The sequence below is a fragment of the Xenopus laevis genome, chromosome 3L (assembly GCF_017654675.1).
Source record: "Xenopus laevis strain J_2021 chromosome 3L, Xenopus_laevis_v10.1, whole genome shotgun sequence".
Taxonomy (NCBI): Eukaryota; Metazoa; Chordata; class Amphibia; order Anura; family Pipidae; genus Xenopus; species Xenopus laevis.
This window is the reverse complement of record NC_054375.1, coordinates 101,973,112-101,996,583: the sequence shown is the minus strand read 5'-3', so window position 1 is coordinate 101,996,583 and position 23,472 is coordinate 101,973,112. Positions and strand designations below refer to the sequence as shown.

Below are 23,472 nucleotides of genomic sequence, written 5' to 3'. Positions count from 1 at the left end.
GCCATATAAAAGGGAAATATAAGTATTAAACATTTGCTCTGTTTTTATTCACATTGTCTTGTTTTGTTCAATAACATTAATTATTATTGTTTCAAATGCAGCATTTACATAGACACATGCAACAATAAGTAAATGCTATGGATGATAAATGATGGTGAAGAAGTCTTTTCATACAATTTGCCCTCCATTCTTTACTGCAAAAAGAGAGAGAAAGTATACAGTAAAATGACTGGGAACAAACCAACACAAAGCCCCAGTATCTATAGCATGGCAATGATTTGTGAATGTTTATATTAATTGTCACTTTACTTGCTTATTAGAAATGTTCTTTATTCAATGAGCTCTCTGGTATAATAGTAGACAGTGTTAACAAAATAAGGGAAACATATACTGTATACTGAGGTAGTGCAGTTTACTTTGATATGATTAATTAAATACCATGGTCCTCATACTAAAAAAAAAATCAGCTGAGTGAGCAAATTATTACATTAATATATTCCTTAGATGTCTAGGTAAGACCATTTTTATATTTCTTGCAGTAAACATATCCTCCATCCTGTTTTTATCTCATTCTTGAGAGAGCTGCTCAATGAATAAAAAATATCCAACCTAGCAAAATCCCAATGAAGAATCCTATTAAACTGACTGAACAGAACCCCAGACAGAAATAAATTGAAAAAATCAGGGTAAAATTGTATAGAGTGATGGTTTCCTGGCTATAAGGGTAAATCTGATCATACTTTCTCTGCCCAGTGACTGAGTTGGTAGCTTATTGGACAGTGTATAGAATCAAGCCAACAGACTGTTCACCTGGTTTGTGAGAATGGGCAGATTCAAAGATTCCATCAGCAAGGACCACATTGACCCATTATTGTGCTCTACTCTAGACTGATCTATATCAACTTCTGTGACCATATACCCAACGGTTAGATAACTGGATCAGCCCAAATTGGTCAAACAGTGTTAAGATCTGCTCTTTAAGAGACTCTGCCAAACAAGCTTTTCTTGCCATATAAGGCTAGCATAGGGTCAATTAAACAGCAAAAAGTGAGAATTACTTGTTGTTTGTTTATTTTCTTTCTTGTATTTTCCATTGGGCAAGTTCAAGTTGAAAAAAAATCAGATTTCCTCTAAAGCCAACCTTGTGTCCTCTGCACAATCTGCTTTATAAAAAGCGTTAAGGAGTTAACCAAACATACACATGTCTATATTTGCTTATATACAGCATAGTTATAGTGATCCCTCAACATAAAATTATATATTTAAGAGGAAGATGGAAGAGGAAGTAGAAAGAAGTGATGTGTAAAAAAATTTTGACCTTTTATGTAGAAAGTAGATGTAGGTAGGAAAGAGTCAGGGCACTGCTGTTTCAAATTACAAGAAGGGCATTCTCCTGTAGTATAATATCCTTTTAAAAGAAAGTATATTTATTAGAATCAAAATGCACTCACACAATGTTGTAGGCATCACCAAGCGTATCAATGAACATCTACGCATTTCGTCACTCTTCAGGTGACTTTCTCAGGGTTAAATAATTTGTGCAGATTCTTCTGAAGTACAGACTTCTCCACGAGCAAAACACCTGTTTCACTTTGTATATTCATGTGGAGTCCGTGGTAGTAACATTAGGTATAGGCTAGCCTATGGTTTGTTATGTTATTATTATAAGCAGCAAAGAGCTACAAATGGTTAGAGTACAACTAGATTACATTTTTTTTAGTATTGGTCCAAAGTGGTGTTCCTTCTGTTTTCTGCTTGTTGTACATTTTCAATGCCAAGTATTAGCTAGGGATTAAATGCTTCTTCCTCAGGCTTTTGAATAATTAAAATAACCATTGTAAACTACTTAAATGAAGATGATGATAACATGGTTAATGCACATTGATGCCTCTGAAAGCACTACTCGTGTATCACTTTTCAGAAACAGAAATCTTTTAGGACCATAAATTCTGCTTGACTACTTTATCCTTATGCACGATATAATCAGGGAATATTGATCTTCATTTATAAAGTACCCAGTTGCATGCAAGAATAAATAAATGAGAGGGACCTGCATGTTAGAGTTTATTATTAAGAGGGTGTATGGAAAAACATGAAAAATCATAATATATTATATAAAGATGATTTGCTAGGATAGTTTGCTCTAGGTAAAAGAAGAAACCTCTATGAAAGAACTGGGTGAAATGAGCCTAAAAATATTACATTTGGATAATTGCATAGTGGGAGGCACATTTATCAAAGGTCACATTTCAAATGGTCAGGAAAATATATTATTTTAAAGAGAAACCAACAGCAATGCTCTGGTTATCTATATCATCTTAGACTTTTAGGCAGATTCCTTGACAATATAGACACATCCCTCTCCTTCAGCCCATATTAATGTAACATTTTGTTTTACAGGGACCACAGCTCTTGGGATTGACATTGGTACATGGTTAAAAAAGGCTAGCTCAAATTATTTGCAGAATCTATGTTTCCCTTAAAAACTCTTTGTTATTTATGCTTAATATATATTATTGAGACAGAACCCAGTTTTATCACATAGATAAACAAAAACAGCCTCCAAAATGAATCAAAATAAAGAATCTTATACTAATTGAAAATGCTTCAAAGGACTATTGCTTCATTTATGTATTCCTCAAAAGCATGACCCATGAATGAATTAGCTCTGCTTTTGTTCCTTATTAAAGCTGCTACTGTACTGACTCTGGATATTGTGCTTTCTAGTTGCAGATGGCAAATGCTACAAATGTCATTCATCTTGTCAAAGTTGCTTTGGTCCAGAGGAGCTGAACTGCTTTTCCTGTTATGCTGGTAAGGTACCACTGTCTTTTTCATCTAACATTGTTAAAACATCACTAAGTGGCAGATTTATCAAGGGGCTAATAGTAAATTCTAATTAAATTTTTCAAATTTTTTTTTTGGTCCAAAATTAAACCTTTACCCTGGGAATATTTTGAATTCGACTATTCACCACCTAAAACCTGCCGAGTTCATGTATAAGTCAATGGGAGAGGTCCAGTGATCCATTTGAAGCCTTCCTGACATTCAAGTTTTTGTCGGAGAAAAAACTCGATTCGAGTTTAGTTGAATTCGAATCGAATTTGTTTTGAGTTTTCGAGTCAGTAATATTCGTTCCAATTTTAGACAATAAAATTTCGAATATTTACAAATACTCCATGTGACTTAATAACATTAATATAAATATGATGGACTATGGGTGCTTTGACCATGGGGTAAATGGATATAATGCTCAAAAACATTTGTTTTTTTAACTCAAAATGAGACTCAAATAAACTACTTGTTTGGCTTTATATCCCAATTATGCATTTTTTAGTCCCTATGATAACATTACCTTTATATCTATGCATGGGTGGTTATATAAGGCTAAAAACATCCACTGGTATGTTAATAATAATAATTGCTTTAAATGCATTGTAATACTTCTGGTGACTTGAGGCACTCATTTATTTATTTAAACCAGATCTCTTAAATGTAAGATTGTATAAAAAAAAAAATTCACAAATTTTTTGTTTTTTTGCATTCGGATGTTTAGTAAATAACCCCCTTAGTATTATAGAATGTCCTATATGTGGCAAATTTCCAATTGGTCTTCACTTTTTGTTGTACTGTACTTTTGGAATTATATTCTTCTTGCCCCTCCAGTGTCTTTCCAGCTTTCTAACTCTGACTGACTCTGGCAGCCAAAAAACATTGCTCCATGAGGATACAATTTTATTGTTATTGTCACTACTTATCTTTCTATTCAGGTCTTCTACAATTCATACTTCAGTCTCTCATTCAAAACACTGACTGGTTGCTAGAATACATTGGATCCCAGCAACCAGATAGCAACTGAAATTCCAAACCAGAGAGCTGATGAACAAAAAAATAAAAAAAAAAACAAAAATAAAAAAGAAGTCCAAGTGCAAATTGTCTCAGAATAGCACTGTGCCATATTAAAAAGGTAATTAAAAGATCTGTAAATTAATAGTCTAAAGGCATGTCTGGAACATGATTGTATTATTTCAGCTGCACTGCACATTGCTCTCCTGCAGACAAGCTTTAGAATATGTTTTAATAGTCTATAACTATAGGAAACAACTACATTGGAAATTATAATCAGTACTTGGACTGCTTTAAAGAATGAAATAGTACACTGTCACTTTGTACTTTGTTTAAAATTAATTTTATACAATGACATATAAAAGGACTATTGTGAGAGATGTATAAAGTGTAACTATATACACTTCCTATTCTTTGTTCTGAACAGAATATATAGATTACAGTGTCTATGAATGCTGGGTACAGTAATTGTCACGTATTACTCTCTTACACACATGCTTCTGGAGGGTTGCCTTCGACCAGAAACTCAACCGTCTGAAAACAAATGACTGGAAAATTAATCCTTCCATGTATAAGGCCAAATCATGTGCGGCCTGACTATTATGCTTTACGTCTGATTTTGACTTCGAACCGAACGATTCGGACTAAAAATCGTTCGACTCTTTAAAAAAAAACTTCGACCACCTACTATTCGAAGTCGAAAGGATTTAACTTCGAGGGTCGAATATCGAGGGTTAATTAACCCTCGATATTCGACCAATAGTAAATGTGCCCCATAGTCTTCATTAATTTTGTAAGTCTTTTAATTATGTGCTTTCTTCTGACTCTATTCAGCATTCAAATGGGGGTCACTGACCCCATCTAAAACACAAATTGTCTGTAAGGCTACACATTTATTGTTTTAGCTACGTTTTATTACTAATCTTTCTATTCACGGACAATACTATTCCTATTCCAGTCTCTTATTCACATCAGTTCATGGCTGCTAGAGTAATTTGGACCCTAGCAACCATATTACTGAAATTGCAAACTGTAAAGCTGTTGAATAAAAAGCTAAATAACTCAAAAACCATAAAACATTGTATTAAATTGGAAATTCTCAGAATATCACTTTCTACATTAGTGATCCCCAACCAGTGGCTCGCGAGCAACACGCTTGGATGCTACTCCCAGTGGCCTCAAAACTTATTTTTTAATTCCTGGCTTGTTGACAAGTTTTAGTTGCATAAAAACCAGGTGTCCTGCCAAACAGACCCTCCTGTAGGCTACCAGTCCACATAGGGTCTACAAAATAGCCAATCACAAGCACTTATTTGGCACCCCCAGGGATATTCTTTGTCTGTGTTGCTTCTCAATTCTTTTTTCATTTAAATGTGGCTCACAGGTAAAAAAAAAGATTGGGGACCTCTGCTCTACATCATACCAAATGTTACATATCACTCTCTATCATACAAAACGTTACTATGACTCTCTACATCATACTAAACGTTAACTGAAAGGTAAACAACCCCTTTAAAAAAGAACTATGGGCATAACATGAAATGAAATGTTACCACTGTGGAAAAATTTCTTCTAATATAGGTAATGTATCAGTAACAGCAATATTCACTAGTCTGCTGTATATATGCTTTTTAGGTCACTTCTTGAATGAAAAGAATCAGTGTCTTGTGAACTGCCCAGAGGGATTCTTCGGAGACTTGAGCAGCAAAACATGTGTAAAATGTTCTGCAACCTGTGAAATCTGTAGAGGTTCCAGTGATGACTGCTTAAAATGTAAGGGAGATGATGAGCACAAGTTATTTCTCCATGAAGGAAATTGCCTTCCCAACTGTCCAGAGTAAGTAGCAGCTTGTCAGATATGTGTATCATCATTCATTTGACATCTCTTTAAAGAGGGTTTCATGAGGATCAGCAGATAAAAACACAGCCTGATAGCAGATCCATCAGTTCATATTCCACCAGCTAAATAAATGTATTTTTCTTGCAGAGGCTACTTTGAAAATGCTGATGGCTCTTGTGAAGCATGTGACATGTCCTGCTGGGCTTGCGATGAGAATAAAATGAAATGCTTGTCATGCGTGGAAGGCTTATACCTTGAAAGCAGCAAGTGTAAGTCTAATTGCTCTTTGAAGTATTTTCCAGATGATGATGGCAACTGTAAACGCTGTCCAGCCCACTGCAATTTCTGTAAAGATGAAAACACCTGCTTGGGTAAGTGGCTATACACATGCTCTATTCAGTCATCTACACACAATTATAATGTTGTGCTAAACTATACACAATTCATATTTTATAGAACAAAAACATTGCCTGGGTGCTGTCATATATAGTGCAGATAGTCGTGTTCCAAGGAATGACGCACTCCAGGACTTCATAATGAGATCAAGCAAAGTGAAGTTTATTTGTCAACGTTTCGGTCCAGTCTGGACCTTTCTCAAGAATTGAGAAAGGTCTTGAGAAAGGTCCAGACTGGACCGAAACGTTGACAAATAAACTTCACTTTGCTTGATCTCATTATGAAGTCCTGGAGTGCGTCATTCCTTGGAACACAACATATATATAATATATATATATATATATATATATATATATATATATATATATATATATATATATATATATATATATATATATTAATTGAAGGACCAGCACTCCATTTCTGTGAACAATAAATGTGTTTATTTATGCCTAAACAACATTCGGCCCACATTAGGGCCTTTCTCGAGTGTGGGCCGAAATGTTGGTTAGGCATAAATAAACACATTTATTGTTCACAGAAATGGATTGCTGGTCCTTCAATTAACCTATATGATAAACCTTGACCATTGCACCCGAACATCGTCCTCAATCCGGTAAGTGTGCAAACCCTGTGCTAGAAATATATATTTATCTTCCTAAAATAAAGGAGATTTTTTACTTTCTATCACTGTCTTCTGATATAATTACCTATTTAACCAAAACAAAAGGTTTAAGAAGGGATATTCATATGATTGTATTTTATTATAGGGGGATATTGACCTGTTATTAGCAGAATCCTTTTCAATGCTAGACTATTTTAGCTGTAGGCATGTGGCAAGTTTATAGCACTTGCTCATCGCACATAAGTGAAGGTTAGCTGATGCGCTCCATTCTAGTTTATAAACTAATGGGTTTACACTTAATTTGCAGTATTGCCTTTCATGTTAGTACTTTATTCTCTGGGTAAAGGCAGGCAAAATCTCATTATGAGATATCATTATGGTGGGTTTGAATATCATCATGCAGCACTGCAGGGTGTATCTTTAGCTGTGAACTATTTTATTAATAGATAGCTCTGATAAGAAGGAGCAGTGCTTTGCATTATTGCATCAAAACTGATAATTATCAATATTTAATTGATATTTAAATAAATATATTCGTTGCGGTAGTTTTTATCTATGAAGACAGCATTATGTTGCACAATAGAAATAGAAGGTGGTTGGTTAGTTTATTTGACCTCTCCTACAAGTTGGTGCCATGACAGTTAGGGCATTTAGCTGCATAGAGATACCTTGCCAAAAAAAAAAAATAAACAGCCAGATTAAAACACATAAATTTAGTCAGATTACCCAAACCTGGCTATGCTATATTCACTATTCTAGTACCGCTTAAACAGCTGATAGATTGCTATAGGTCACTGGACTAGGATTAACTTTGTTACTGAAAGGGATGTGGACTTGGAGGGATACAAGTGGGAGCCGGCTGGGATTTGTGGACACAATTGAACCTTGGGCCTACTTGTCCGTTTAGGATATTCTTTTAGGATTAACTTTGCACAGGTTATGGACTGATGGACAGTGTGATTGAATAATGTTTTTTTGCATTAGCGATGCCATACGTGATCTTCATATAATTTAGCACAAGAATGTATTACAAATGCATTAAAGATTTTAACTAGAAATGTTTCCTTTTTCATAGAGTGCAGTTACTTGTATTTTCTCTTCAACGGCACCTGCAAGGCCACTTGCCCTGATGGTTACTATGAGGATCTGGATGCAGTAAGGTGCATTCCGTGTCACTTTAGCTGTCAGACATGCTCAGGAACATCTGAAGATGACTGTGAAACCTGCCAGGACTCTACTCATAAATTGTACCAAGGAAGGTGCCTAACAGATTGCTCAAGTGAAACTTTTTTTAATTCTGCCGTCGCTGAATGTCAAGGTACTAGTTATTCATATTTGCAACTTGATTACTGTCACTGTAAACTACTGTTTTAAAGTAAATCTGCATAAAATCACTGCTTTGAGAAAAAAAAGAGTACAGATGATTTGTTAGTTCAGGTATGGGACATGTTATCCAGAATGCTCAGGATCTGTAGCTTTTCCAGATAAGGGATCATTCCATAATTTGGATCTCCATACCTTCAAGGGGAACTATCTTGAAAATCAAAATTTAATATAAGCATCATACTAAAATAAGACATTTTCTAAATATAAAATAGGATTTTCTAAATATAAAATAACATATCTTCGATAATATTTTCAAAGTTTTTTTTTTATTTTACTTTGATTATATCTTAGTTAGGATAAGTACATGGTACTGTTTTATTATTACAGAGAAAAAGGAAATCATTTTTCAAATTGGAAATTATTTGCTTAAAGTAGAGTCTATGGGAGATGACCTTCCTGTAATTTGGAGCTTTCTGGATAACCAGTTTCCTGATAATGGATCCCATTTCTGTTAAATGCAGTCAGATATACTGTACTACACCACCATTGCCTGTAAGCCTAGCCAAGCACTGTGAAAAAAGTAATGTACTGTATGTGTTTCATGTTTTTATGAACACATGATGCCTTTATAGTCTGCTGCAATTACCATGATTTAATTGCCCAGCACTAGTCTCTAGGTTAACTTGACAAAGCGGCAGGGCTGTTAGTCACTAACACTTGGGCAATAGTCTTGGTTACTTTGGTCTGGAGATGCTGAATTAGGGGAATGGAAATGATCTGACACAGAACAGAAGCAAAGAAAGAGAAAGGACTGCTAGCTGGCTGACAATATTGTCATCTAAAGAGAAGAATGTGATTTAGATGATTCAGCTGATACAAATAAAATGGCTTAAGCTCTTTCTGTGAAAACACGGGCTGCTGCAGTGCTGGTTTTGTCCTCATGCAAACTCTCATTGAGGAACATAATCAGAGTTCTGGCGCCAGTCAGAATCAGCCTGATTTAACACATAGCCCAATTAAATTCTAATAGGGTAATGTAATAACATGTTTGAAAGCAATCATCTGATTGGTTGCTGTAGGTAACTATAAATGTGCAAATTTATCTCCTATAAGGATGCTTCAGTAGGAAAAAAACCATTTAAAGATATAAAGTCTAAATGCCCCAATTAATCAACAAATTATATTCCGCTGCTAGAAGCCACACTGTCCTCCAATAACACAAAGTCCTTGTAGCAATCTGAATCTGCACACCTTACTGTGAATTATAAGGATAGCTGAAATCGCTTGGCCACATAAAAGCACAAAGCTGCGTGTCAGGGGCTGCTATACAGGTTGCAGTACATGAGCTTATGTCACTTTACAGCCATCATGTCTGCATTATAGAAATCTGAACCATTATAACTAGATCTATGTTGATTTAGTCACTTTGTAAGGAGAGAAATCTCTCTGAATAATGCATTTGCATTTAGAAATACACCTTTATAGTTACGAATATCTTGTTTAAAAACATTTAGGGACTATTTGCTTAGGATTGTGCTTGAACATGGTAATTTAATGATAACAAGGTGCTATGTTTTTCCATATAATGGGGAAAAAAACATCAGCTATCCTCCATGCCAGTTATATTGGTGAATTCCTCTGGCAAAGAAGGAATTATCTGTAAATGTAGTAGATAGAATGACAGAGCCACCTGGAGGATCATGTTAAAAAACAGTTTGCATAGTTAAAAAGTTTCTGCTGCTTGTTTTTTTAAAGAAAATGATTTGTTATGGGAAAACAGTTTCTGTAAAGCTCTGCTTCAGATGAATTATAATTCATAACATTCTTATCAATGAACATATCATTTGCAGTGTTCCCCAGTGTGATTCAAATTGACTGTCAAGATTTGCATTAAAACTGTGATTTTGAGGATTGGTTTCTATAGAATCATTAAGTTTAGTTTGTAGCTTGAAATATATTTTACATGCATAACGTCATAGATAGAACAATAGCTGATTTTGGGACAGAACCTTGCTTTATGATTGAGCATCAATTTCACTTTAAAGCAAATTTCCTGCTAGAAAATATACAGAGACAGTTAATATTTTTCTCCAGAACATACCTGTGTACTGGTATGGAATCTGTTATCCAGAAACCCGTTATCCAGACAGCTCCGAATTACAAAAAGGCCATCTCCCATCGACTACATTTTAATTAAATAATTCACATTTTTTTTAAATGAATTTTTTAATAAAATTGTGGTATGGAGATCTGAATTAAAGTTCCCTTATCTGGAAAACTCCAGGGGGCAAATTCACTAACCGGTGGAGTTGCGCCAGTGATGACTTCTCTGCACTTCGTCTGGCGAAATTTTGCCAGCGCTCTGCAAATTCACTAAAATGCGAAGTTGCGCTCAGCAAAGCAAAAGGTAGCGAAGTTGCGCTAGTGAAAATTCGCTAGGCAAATCGAAGTTGCGCTAGCGAAGTGGAATTTGCATACGGCGCAAACGTAAAGTTTGAATGGACGTATATGTTAAAGCAATTGCATAAAACTACACAAGCCCAGATAGCCTCTATGTATGGAATCTATACATAGAGATGTTTTATTGCCCTAAACATGTGCCCAGAGTATAGTTTATGTGCCATATGTATGGGGGAAGCAGGGTACCCAAAAAAAAATTTTTTTTGTGCTTTTGCAGCCTATCGCTCATGAAAATGGAAAAGACGCCAGCGTTTTTTGGGACGTTTTTTTTTTTTTTGAAGTCCTATCTACTCTATTGCACTTCGCCAGGTCTAAACTGGCGAAGGCAAGTCTGGCGTAAGAGGTAACGTTCAGTAAAATAAACTTCTTAGTGAATTTGCGTAGTAATGATCTTTCACCTGCCGTTAGAGTGCGAAGTTGCGCTAGAGTCTATCTCCTTCGCTAGCGTATTTTCGCCAGTGCCCATTTGTAAATAGGCGAAGTATCAAACTTAGTTAACGCTGGCGAATTTTCGCCAGCGTTTACCACTTCGCACCTTAGTGAATTTCCAGGTCTGAAGCATTCTGCATAGGTCCCATACCTGTACTAAATATACCATATTGCAAGTATTTACTTTTTACTATAGCTTTCTGTGCTCTGTCTATTAATTCCTAAAGAATGTGGGGTTAGCTAACTGCAGTAAAACAGTACTTTCTTAGTATACAACATTTTGTTGCAGGACTAAAAAGTCAACCATTTTCTCTAACAAAAAAAAAAAAAAACGGACAAAAGTCAAAATTGCAATTTAATGTAATTATCCTGCCTTATTGTATTCACCTTAGCTTTCTTTGTTGAATGAACCTACTGATTAATCGTATTAACTTGATGCACATGGCACTCCCAGCAACACACACACACTGCTTTTCCTATTTTAATGAATGTGCACTAAGTGAGAAAATGCATATGTGTTGCTTGAAATAGCATATGAATCTCCTAGCCAAATGGAGAACACATTCAGGGCCAGAAAAATAAGTGGAGATGTAATAAAAGTTGGAAAAATTCCATAATACCCATAGCAACCAATGAGAAGATAGCATTTACTGACCATTTGTATGGTTCTATGGCATGTGCAAGCTTTCTAATTTGTATTACCCCTAATTGTATCGGCTGATTCCAACAGGAGGTATTTTATTTTATATTTTATATTATTTTTAAATACTGTACTGTGTTTCTCTTTCATTTCCAAAACAAGTTAAACATAAAATGTTATTTTAATTGCATCAAGCCCCCCCCCCCAATAAAACATTGCATCACAAATTTAAACAACACACTGGTCACTTAAATTTGGTTTCCCACATCAAATCCATTTAATTATCTGAATTATGAAATTTACTACCCTGCTAAAGGATCTTGCATATAATTAACACTTTATATGCTACTGATTCAGCTTTTTACTGTTTGAGAAGCTTTCAAATATGCCTCATTATACATAATTAGGAAGGTCAGAATGTCTCTTGACGGAAAGAATAATAAAGGGGCTTGGGAAGGAAATTCACACTTCCTTGTGCTACTTGTCTGGCAAATAGTGCAGCTATAGATTGGTGGCCAGGAACTCTCCTTGCATGGAAGATGGTGTAGTCGATCATTACTGCTGCATGAATAGGTCTTTTATGAGTTCCAGTGAACAGGAACTAGTCTGAGAAAGTAGCAAAGGGAAAGAAGGAAATGGATCATCAAAAGCAAATAATAATAACAGGTTCTCCTGTGTGACATTAAATAGCCACTTTCTGAGTGTAGGCACCTGGCTACAACAGAATACTGAATTGTGACTTAGGATGTGAACATCATTCTAGAAAAACAAATTAATTCCCTTAGTAGATCCGTATCCCAGCTGGTTATAAGTAGATGTAAAATGCAAATCAATTCCCTTAGTAGATCTGTCCCCCAGCTGGTTATAAGTAGATGTAAAATGCAACTCACTCAACAAATTAAAAAAAAGCCAAAGGTCATATTCTGGTAAACTTGTTCTGATATAGAAATATGGAGATACAGTGTATCTCAGTGGCAAGGGTTACTCTTTATTGCTGTGTCGTGTTTATGATGGACATAATAACTTGCTGGAAAGATGAGTTTATTCATCCCTAGAAAATGTGTAAAATCAGAAGCTTTGTTTCTCTATTTTTGTGTTGGAAGACAATTCTTGGGTCATCGTAGGGCAATTTTAAGCAAAACTGACAAACCGCAACTCACAATCTGTTACAGTTCAGTTCATTGCATGACACCGTTAGTTATATCATAGTTATTCTAATTTACCACTTAGGAATTGCCCGGCAAGATGCTAAGCAACAGATGCACCTTCCAGTGGATTTTTCTGACCTGTAGTCTGCCCGTGGGTTTCACTTATTTTCTTAGGTATCATCACCACTTTCATATGTTCTGACATGTGAACTTGTTTTACACTGGATAATCAGACAGCAATGACCCAATGTATATTGAAAAGTTTGCCTAGAATTATGCTTTCTTTTATTAAGCCCATTTTTATTCTGGGGTTGACTTGTCATTTAAGCAGCTGCAACTTTTTAAAGTCAGATTATACTACTGGGATAGTAATGGCTAGTAGTGCTGAGCGAATCTGTTGCCGTTTCACTGGAAAATTTGCGAAACTGTGAAAACTGCCGAAAAATTGGGGAAACGCATTGAAGTCAATGAGAATCAAATTTTTTTTTTTTTTTTTTTTACACGTGCTACAAATTTTCTTGCTCCAAATGCATTTAAGTCAATGGGTGTTTTTTCTTCTGTGACTTTTTTGTCCAAATGCATTAAAGTCAATGGGGGTTTTTTCTCATGGTGACCTTTTTTTCACAGCGACTTTTTTGTTGCAGCAGAAATTTTTGCTGCGAATCCATGGCTGGGGAGAAAATTTGCTCATCAGTAATGCCTAGGTCACTATTCCTAGTCATTAGGCAGGAGGTGGGATAAAAGCATAAACCTCAAAAGGAAAGGAATGGATTATTTTCATTCTTCAAAATAATATTGCTGCAGTCTATAATGACACATAGGGTTTTTAGCTGAATTTAGGGTCGTTCAAATTCCTTTCTTCCTTAAAGGACATGTAAGCCCTCCCCACAAAAATGTAATCAGTGAACAGCCTCTTTGAAATCTTTAGATACCTGCCACTCTGGTTGTTAAAAGGTTAACAGTAAGGCTGCATCATCCCCTCAATCACTTAGAATTCCTTCTCCGCCTCTAACCCACTCTGCCCCCTCCCTCAGGAATTTACTTTGGCTGTTGACTCATGAGCATGCTCAGTTCTTCTCAGCTAAGATTACTAAAAAACACCCTCCAGTCTAACAGCCAATGAAGAAGACCGTATTGCTGGTTCCCATAGAAATGCTAGCTGACTGATCCTATTTTCTTCTTCTAACCACCTCTCCTGAGCTCAGCTTAACCATTACAGTGCTCAATTTTGTGAATTTTTTTTTATATAATTTTTCTTTTGTTTTGTAATGTATTTTTCTTTAATTTCTTGTGCTATACATTTTTGTTTATCTTTAGTTATTTTTGGAGACCCTTATGGAGAGCCTCCTATGGATCAGCACCCTGTAATTTATTTAGACGGCGTGCGCCTCCTAACCTAACCTATTCTTTATATTTTTATTTTTTTTATTTATTTTTTTTATTTTAAACAGTTAATTACATACATTCCAATACAACAGCATGAAAAATAGAATCTTAAAAGGAGCATCCCATCATACAATTGAACCCCAATTGATTAAAATTCCCTTAAGGTGATATTATTAATAAGTGTCTCTGTAAACAACCAGTATTGTTACAATTCGCCATACCTATACATGATACCTGTGCATTATCAATTTAAAATACCAGTGTTGTTTTAAATTACTGTTGTGAATTTAACATATATTATTAATAAACTTATATCCTTTCATTTATTAGTTCTTCTTCCCCTTTAAGCAAGTGACGATGCTAATAGTAATAAATAAGAGGGAAAAAATAATTAGTTAATACCAGTGAACAATAGTGCCAATGCCGGTGCTAAAATACCCACCCATTACTTATAATACTGCGGCGCATTACCCTTGTTGCTTAACCCATATTAGCGCCTTGTTGTTTAGTGCTCGTGAATTTACTCATGATTAACAAGTGCAAGTGTTCTTTAGGGATGTTAGTTCCCTACCAAGGGAAAAAAAAAAAAAAAAAAAAAAAAAAAAAACCCAACCCCATTTGTTCCTTCCATAGCTCAGCTGTAAACACACCCACACTACATACAATTATAAGGAGGCAATCCAGCGACACCACAGAGACATTTACAAAAAAAAAAAAAAAAACCCCACAAAAATCCCCCAAAAAGGGGGAGGGAGGGAATTCACTTATCTCACTTTCATGTTTAGTATTCTATCGCATATCTTCTTATCGCAATTATAAACAAATAAGATTCTCCCACCAGTGCAAGCCCAATCCGCATATTATTAGGAGTAGAACAATAGTAAAACAATAATACCTTCTTTCGCCCTTACATAAGAAACCACTGTCGCCACCATAAATACACTATAATATGCCACCCCCTACCTTCTACCCATATTATATGCTATCTCTTATATAGGTACCTCCTCAAACTGACATGTTGTTTCCACTTCCTAGAGATTCCCCATCGGATTAATATCCAGCCAGGATTCCCATATTCTCTCAAATTTCCCCATACATCCTCTAGCCAGATAAGTAAGTTTAATAGACGGAAGTATTTTATTAATTAAGTTAACCCATTGAATGACAGTGGGACTATTTTTACCCATCCAGTTCATTATCACCAACTTTTTAGCATAGAACAGTATAACCCTCATAAGTGTTCTAGTTTTGCTTAAGGGTACAAGATCATCCACCAATCCCAGTAGACAAATTTCCGGGGAGTGCACCTGGGGAAACGCTAAATTATCAGCCAAATACTGTGACACATCCTTCCAAAACCGCTGCACTGGAGGACAATGCCACACCAGGTGCAGAAAAGATGCATCCAACTCCTGGCACCTTGGGCATCTGGCTTCCAATTCTCTACCCATTAACTGAAGCTTTTTAGGAGTTATATATAATTGATGGATAAATTTGTATTGGACCAGCCTGTCACGCAAAGAAATTAAATCACAGTAAAGTGAGTCAGTAGCCTCCTCCCACTGTTCCCCACTAAGAGCTGGAAATACCTTTTCCCAACGCCTCTGGGCCCTACTAAATGGTGGAGGAATAGTACCTATGAGTAACTGATAAAGCCTAGAAATCAATTTATCCCTCTTTGGATCTCGAAGTATTACCTCTACTGGAGGAATATTGAACTTCACCTCCAGAGTATCAAACTGAGCTTTAAAAGCATGGCGCAGTTGGAGATATCTAAAAAACTGTAATTTTGGTTCTTTAAGTTGTATCTGCAATTGTTGAAAATTAGGGAATATTTGATTTGTCAAAATATCTCCCAAACATTTAAGACCCTTTGAATGCCAATAAACGACATCCTGAAGGGTCCCAAAGTGAGGCAGATTAGAATTCCTCCATAGTGGCAAAAAAGGAGAAATCAAAGGAGGCTTATGGCCAGTATATGAGCAAACCATCCGCCATGCTTTAAATGGAACAGATATTGTGGATGGATACTTATCATAATCACTTAGCCGTCGATATGGTATATTTTTAAGTGCCTCCAAAGAGCCAACCGTAGAGGCCAGCAATAACAAACCAGGATCCTCCTCTTCACTATGGAACCAACTATGAATATGGTAGAGTTGACTGGCCAAAAAGTAAAAACGTAAGTGAGGTAAAGCCAAACCTCCATTTTCGAGCGTAGCTGTTAATGAAGTCCACGCAATACGTGGAGACTTATTAGCCCATATAAAAGGAAGTAAGATAGAGTTGATTTTACGAAAGTACCGCTCAGGGATCCATATAGGGGAATTATGCAATTTGTATAGTAACTTAGGCAGGTAAATCATTTTATACAGGTTGATTCTACCCCAAAGAGAAATAGGTAAACGAGACCAGACTCTAACTGCCTTCCTAAATTGCTCTATGATTGGATTAATGTTGTTTAAAATATACAAACTAGGGTCAACAGAAATAGTAATGCCCAAATATTTAAAACTATTAACCCATCTGAGGCCCTGGGCATTAATAGATTGAGTAAATATCTGATCCATGGGAAAAATAACAGACTTAGATTTATTTATAGTTAGCCCAGAGTAGATGCCAAACCTCTCAATAATACTAATAGCCTCTTGCAAGGAAGGTCCCGAGTCTTCCAAGAATAGAAGCAAGTCGTCTGCATATAGGGCAACTTTGTCCTCTAATGGACCATATTTAAATCCCACAACCTTTGGAGCCTGGCGAAGGCAGGTAGCCAAAGGTTCAATTGCTATTGCAAATAAGAGTGGGGACAGTGGGCATCCTTGCCTGGTTCCCCTAGCCAGGGGAAAAGAGGAGGACACCATGCCATTGATTTTAATACATGCTGTAGGCTTGTGATACAGCATTTGAACCCATCTTAAAAAGCCCGGGCCAAATCCAAGTTTCTTCATAACTGCCCACAAGTACTGCCATTCCACTGAGTCAAATGCCTTATTAGCATCTAAAGACACAATAATCCTAGACCCAGCGTTTGTATGCTTAGTCTGAAGATGTGTAAACACCCTCCTCAAGTTAATAGCAGTAGATTTAGTAGGCATAAAGCCAGATTGATCCCTATGTATAATAGATGGGACTATTTTAGCTAGTCTAGTGGCCAAAATTTTAGCAAGCACCTTAGCATCCGTATTTATAAGTGATATTGGCCTATATGAGTCGCACAACCCAGGGTCTTTACCCTCCTTTGCTATCAACACAATAACTGCCTCATAGAATGAAGGCGGGAGAATCCCTCTTTCAAAGGCATAAATAAAGGTTTCGTGGAGATGTCTAGCCAAGGGTTTCCCCTGTAATGTGTACCAAGCAGCCGGGAAACCATCCGGGCCCGGAGTCTTATTAGAAGGAAGAGCCAATATAGCTTCCGCCACCTCATTTTCCAAGATAGGAGCATCCAAGTACTCCCTCTCTACCTGTGTCAAACTAGGAAGGGTAATTGAATCCAAATAACAAGTTAGTTGGTCTTGTGAGTAATCAGCTTTTGTCCGATATAAGATCTCATAAAATTTAGTAAAAACATTAAGTATATCCTCTGGGGCACTAACCATACTCCCTCCAGGATCCTGTATTTGTGCTATTAAAGTTTGTGAATCTCTAACTGAAGCCAGCCTTGCCAGTAGTTTACCCGCTTTATCACCTTGTTCAAATATTCCTTGATTAGCATATAATAAACGTTTACTAGTCAAATTAGTTTGTGCCAATTCTAGATCTCTTTGTGTCTGAACCAACACCTGATGAGTAGTCTCTGTAGGGGACTGACTATGAAACACATCTGCCTCTGTGAAGGCCATTTCCGCCTCGACGACCTCTGCTTTAGCCATTTTCTTAGCATTCGCTATACCACTAATCAATACCCCCCGTGCCACCGCCTTGGATGCTTCCCATAGAATATCTGGAGAGGCCGTGCCCTGATTAATTCCCCAATAAGATATATATTCCTCTTGGGAACGATCCCTAATCTGGGTATTTGAGAGCCATACTGGACACAGTCTCCAGTTGGTTCTAGGGCCTCGATCCCCCACACGAAGCAAGATAACAAGAGGTGAGTGATCCGAAAATGCTCTGGGGAGGTATTCAGCCGAAATAACTTGTTGTGCAAAATCAGCAGAGGCCAGGGCTAAGTCTATACGGGATAAAGAAGTGTAACTAGTAGAATGACAAGAATACTGCCTCTCACTCGGGTGCTTCCAACGCCAAAGTTCCATAAAACCAATATTATCTATCCATTGCTTCAACCCCCGGCTATAACTGCTAGTTTGGCCCAACCTATCCAGCTGGGGATCAAGTGTAGCATTAAAGTCTCCCAACAGACAAGTTGGAGCATTCGGAAAGGAGGCAATTACTGAATACACCCGTTCTAATAGGGGTAAGGAAAATGGTGGCGGGCAGTAAATATTAGCCAGCGTGAAGAGTTGATTAGCCAGCTTACAATGGAGTACTATATATCTACCATAAAAATCAACTCTGACCCCCATACATTCGAAAGCAACACCTTTCTTAATGAGTATAGAAACTCCTCTGGCATGGGTAGAAAAGGGGGCATGGTAGGCATAAGCCACCCACTGCTTCCCAAGCGAGAGAAGTTTCTGCCCCACCAAATGTGTCTCTTGTAAAAGAAGAACCACCGGTTTATGCCTTTTGATGTAATCAAAGAGTCGGGCTCGTTTGTATTTACAGTTAAGTCCCCTGACGTTCCAGGAGACAATACTCAAGGAGGACTGCATACTGGTAAAAATTGGACTATATTATCAGGGTATAAATTGTTAAGAAATACCTTAATTGAGATAAGCGTATGTAGGGCACAGCATAACAAATACATACAAAATTCCCTCCCACATATACCCCTTGCCCACCCTGCCCATCTCCAAACCCTGAGTGGACCTAAACCCATAACACAAAAAGCAATTTTCCCTACGGGGAGGAGCTCTATTTGCTCCTAGCAATGACCTATCGAGTAAACCGAGCCTTCTGTTAATAAAAGTCAACCTTCCCAGGTAGCCCGTGCTCATAATTATTGGATTCCGAACCAGTCAATAATTCCACCCATTCACTTATTCTTTCCGCTCCCTCAGGATCTAGTTAGGTGGAGATCTCCGGGGCCTGCTCTCCAGCCACGCGTTAGCCTCTTCTGGTGTTGAAAAGAAATGCACTCTATCACCATCCTGGACTCTCAGTCTGGCTGGGAACATCATTGCATATATCAGATTAACCTGTCGTAGACGTTTTTTAACATCTGTAAATTTGAGCCTCTGCTTGCGTATCTCCATAGATAAATCCGGGTATATAGAGACTTTAGCGTTCTCATGGATAATTTCCTGTTTTTTTCGGGCTTCCAGGAGAATTCTATCCCGATCTCTATAATTCAATAGCCTGGCTATAAATGTCCGAGGTGTAGCACCAGGAGGAGGAGGTCGGGCTGGGACTCTGTGGGCACGCTCCACTGTAAATATTGGCGAAAGAATATTACTGCCAAATTTATCCTTAAGCCAAGTTTCCAAAAATGTTTCAGGTGCACTACCCTCCACCCTTTCAGGCAAGCCCACAAGTCTTATATTGTTCCTGCGGAACCTGTTTTCAAGGTCATCTGCTTTCGCTTCCAAAATCCGAACTTTCTTTGCCATCTCCAAAAGATTATTTGGAATAGGAGTAACAATATCCTCCAATGTGCTAATCCGCTTCTCTGCCTCTGTTGTACGTTCCCTTATCTTTTGCACATCATTCTTTAACAAGGCAAAGTCTGATTTAAGATCATCCATCTTTGCTATAGTCACAACATGGTTGCTGTTCATAAGTGACATAAGCTCAGCAAGTGTTGGTTGGGCATGTTCTGTTATCTGCATGTCTGGGTTACTAACAGGAGAAGACATCCCAGAGCTACAAGAGGGAGCCTCAGGGGATATAGGACACTGGCTTCCCTGGATGTTATCACTATGGGAAGGGTCCCTGGCATACTTGCCTAATTTCAATGCAGCCGAAGCACGGAAGCTCTTCCCCTTCTCCACTTGATCCGTGCTGCACCTGACACCCTGCTGCACGCTGCTAGGGGATCCTGTGTGAGACCCAGCGCCATCTTGGACGTCCCCAGCCCTGACCACCGCACCAGTGCGCGAACCCGCTCCACGGTTTCTCCCCATGCAGGCAGCCGAGCCGAGTCCTGGCTCAAAGAAATATAGTTGCGCCGCTTCTCCTCCGCTGTTTACCTAGCGGTTCTTCCAGGGTCACGGCAGGATTCTTGAGCACAGGCACGGAGCTACTACCTTACGCTTCCGTCCCGATCAACTTCCGGTCACGCCCCCCAACCTAACCTATTCTAACCATTACAGTGATCAACCGCAGCAGAACTTTTTATCAAAATATGTTGTGTCTATGTAACCCTGCATTCTGCATTGCATGATCTTTATAGCATACTTGTCCTATTTGCAGATGTCAGTGTTACTGATGAGGTGTCAGAGGGAAAATGGCCGCTGGGGGAAAGCTGCTATTTGTTTTAGGAAAATGTGATGGCGCTGGCAAATGGGGGTTTATGCAGTACAAATGATGTGGCTTGGGTGAGGAAGATATGCCCAGGTATGGGATCCCTTATTCAGAAACCCATTATCCGGAAAGCTCCAAATTACGGAAAGGCTATTTCCCATAAATTCCATTTTATTCAAATAATCCAAATTTTTCTCTGTAATAATAAAACAGTACCTTGTACTTGATCCAAACTAATTAATAATTAATCCTTATTTGAAGCAAAATCAGCCTATTGGCTTTATTTAATGTTTACATGATTGTCTAAATTACAGCAAGATCCATTATCCAGAAAGCTCCCGAGCATTCGCTATAACCGGTCCCATACCTGTACATGGTAGGAAAATGTAGACTTTACATGTCCTTTAAGCACAGCAAGTATATATTGTTAAATATATAAGTTTAAGCTTATTGTACCTACTGAGTATCTCATCCTAATAGATAAAGAAATGTTTTATAAATAAATGATGTACATCATGCTAGACTAAATATAATAATTTTTCCTTCAGATTGCCATAAAACTTGCTCAAAGTGTTCTGGTCCGGAGCCAACAGACTGCATCCAGTGTCAAAACAGACTTTCAATGGACCCAGAAAGTGGCATGTGTGGGGTAGAAGGTGATGCAAACTGCCCTCTGAAGACTTTCCTTCAAAATGATCTATTCACATGCAGCTCTTGTGATAGCACATGTGAATCCTGCAATGGGCCATCTCCAAAGCACTGTCTTACATGCTCTGTACCTTATTACTTACACAGTAAGTACGTAAATATCATTCATTGGCTCCATTAAATAGCCACATGCAGCATTTGCTCATCTGAAGATGTACAAAGAAAAAAATGTATTTTTGCTTCCCTTCTTTTAGGTATTTCTTTGTCATTATGAGAACATGAGAGGATAAAACTTTTATCATTTCCATACTTCAGTTAAGAAAGCCTCTGTAAAGTAGACTAGGGGCAGATTTAACTAAAGCGCGAAGAGGCTAACGCTAGCGACAATTCACAAGTATTGCCACCCGCAGGGACATCGCCAAATCACTAACAGGCGCAAGCACCAATTCGCTAGCGAACCAAAACGTCACTATCGCAGTTTCGGACCCTAACGGCAGGCGTATTTTCGCTCCGCCGAACAGGCGATACTCCGCAAATTCACTAAAGTGCGGATTTTACTGAATGTTGCGCTAGAGTTGACTTCACCACCTCAGACCAGGCGAAGTGCTTAAAAGAAGCTAGATTTTCCTCAATCTTCTGTCACATCATATCCTATGTGCCAAAAATGCATTAAAGTTCAAATATCGCTATCGACTTTTCCTTTTTTTAAGCTGGATTGGCTGCAAAAGTCCTAACTTAGACTTTTTTTTTGGGTAACCGGTTTTCTCCACACATTTTATAACATATGGAACATTAATTTTACAGTGTGTAGGACATTATATTAACTCTCTTGTCTTTATTAAGGTTTCCTGGACATGTGGAATAAAAAGTGGTAACTTCAAGCATTTGCACCAACATTAATAATTAAGATGTTCATACAACTTTAAATTTCCCGCCGTATGCAAATTAATCTAAGCACAAGATCACTAGTGAATTTTCGGTAGGCACAAATGAACGCTAGTGCATGTTCTGATGAACACAGCTGAAGTAACGCTAGCGAAAATTCACCAGTGTATAACGTCCAGGATGAAACTTTGCATTTTAGTGAATTAACTTATTTGTAGGGTATTCAAAGTGGTGGCCGAGGTGCGGATTCAGGCCAGATCTGAATCCTGCTGAAAAAGGCCTAATACTGGCCAAATCCCGAACCAAATCCAAGATTTAGGGTGCATCCCTAAAAATTACATTGTAGACTGCAGGGGGTGAGGCCTAGGTCAGTGAGTGAACTGCTTCTTAATGATTGTTACACATGGGCCACACCTCCTTTTTTTTGTATATCATACACAGGAGGAGAACCACTCTATGGATCCACTCCATTGTGTAGCTGCATTGACAGGCATAGCGTCAGAATGTGTTCAGCTATACTGAGCAGATTTCAGTGTAAAACCACGAACGTACGCATTTTCACACCAGAATCTACTCAGCTAAATAGGGCAAGTCCTGTGCCTGTCAGTGGAACTACCCAAGGGATCAGACGGTGGAGAATCTGGTTTTATTGTTTGCCTTTTGCGTACAAAACAAAAATTCAGAAAAGCAGATCATTGCGCAAACTCCTTGCCTAAAATGTTAGCTTTGCCAAGAAAAAAAGAATGATATTAGAAAATGACAGATGATGGGGGTATATTTGTCAAAGAGTGAAATCAGAGGTCGCCACAGTCCTCTAGAGTGAAATTCTGCCACTCTCCATTCATTTCTATGGGATTTTTAAAAGAGTATTTATCAATGGGTGAAAGTGAAAGTTCATCCTTTGATAAGTACACCTTTCAAAATCCCATAGAAATGAATGGAGAGTGGCAGAATTTCACTCTAGAGGACTGTGGCGACCTCTAACTACACTCTTTGATAAATATACCGCATGGAGTTTAACTGGTAGAGCCAATCACCAATAATGGGCTCCTGGGATCTGAGGGTCTTAAAGGAAAACGAAACCCTTGATGAATGAATATGGCTAAAAATGCCATATTTTATATACTGAACTTATTGCACCAGCCTAAAGTTTCAGCTTCTCAATAGCAGCAATGATCCAGGACTTCAAACTTGTCACAGGGGGTCACCATCTTGGAAAGTGTCTGCGACACTCACATGCTCAGTGGGCTCTGAGCAGCTGTTGAGAAGCTAAGCTTAGGGATTGTCACTAATTATCAAGCAGAAAATGAGGTTGGTC

General features: G+C 37.8%; 1 protein-coding gene across 2 annotated transcripts in view; it reads left to right on the top strand.

The window, feature by feature from the left end:
- The window catches only part of LOC108711345 (proprotein convertase subtilisin/kexin type 5), a 55,410-nt gene that overhangs the window by 13,778 nt on the left and 18,160 nt on the right, over positions 1-23,472 (top strand). For both annotated transcript variants that reach the window (XM_018252992.2, XM_018252991.2), the window contains 5 exons: positions 2,728-2,814; positions 5,482-5,683; positions 5,834-6,057; positions 7,783-8,025; positions 21,170-21,415. In XM_018252992.2, the coding sequence (XP_018108481.1) occupies positions 2,728-2,814; positions 5,482-5,683; positions 5,834-6,057; positions 7,783-8,025; positions 21,170-21,415 (1,002 nt within the window). The remainder of the gene's footprint in view (positions 1-2,727; positions 2,815-5,481; positions 5,684-5,833; positions 6,058-7,782; positions 8,026-21,169; positions 21,416-23,472) is intronic.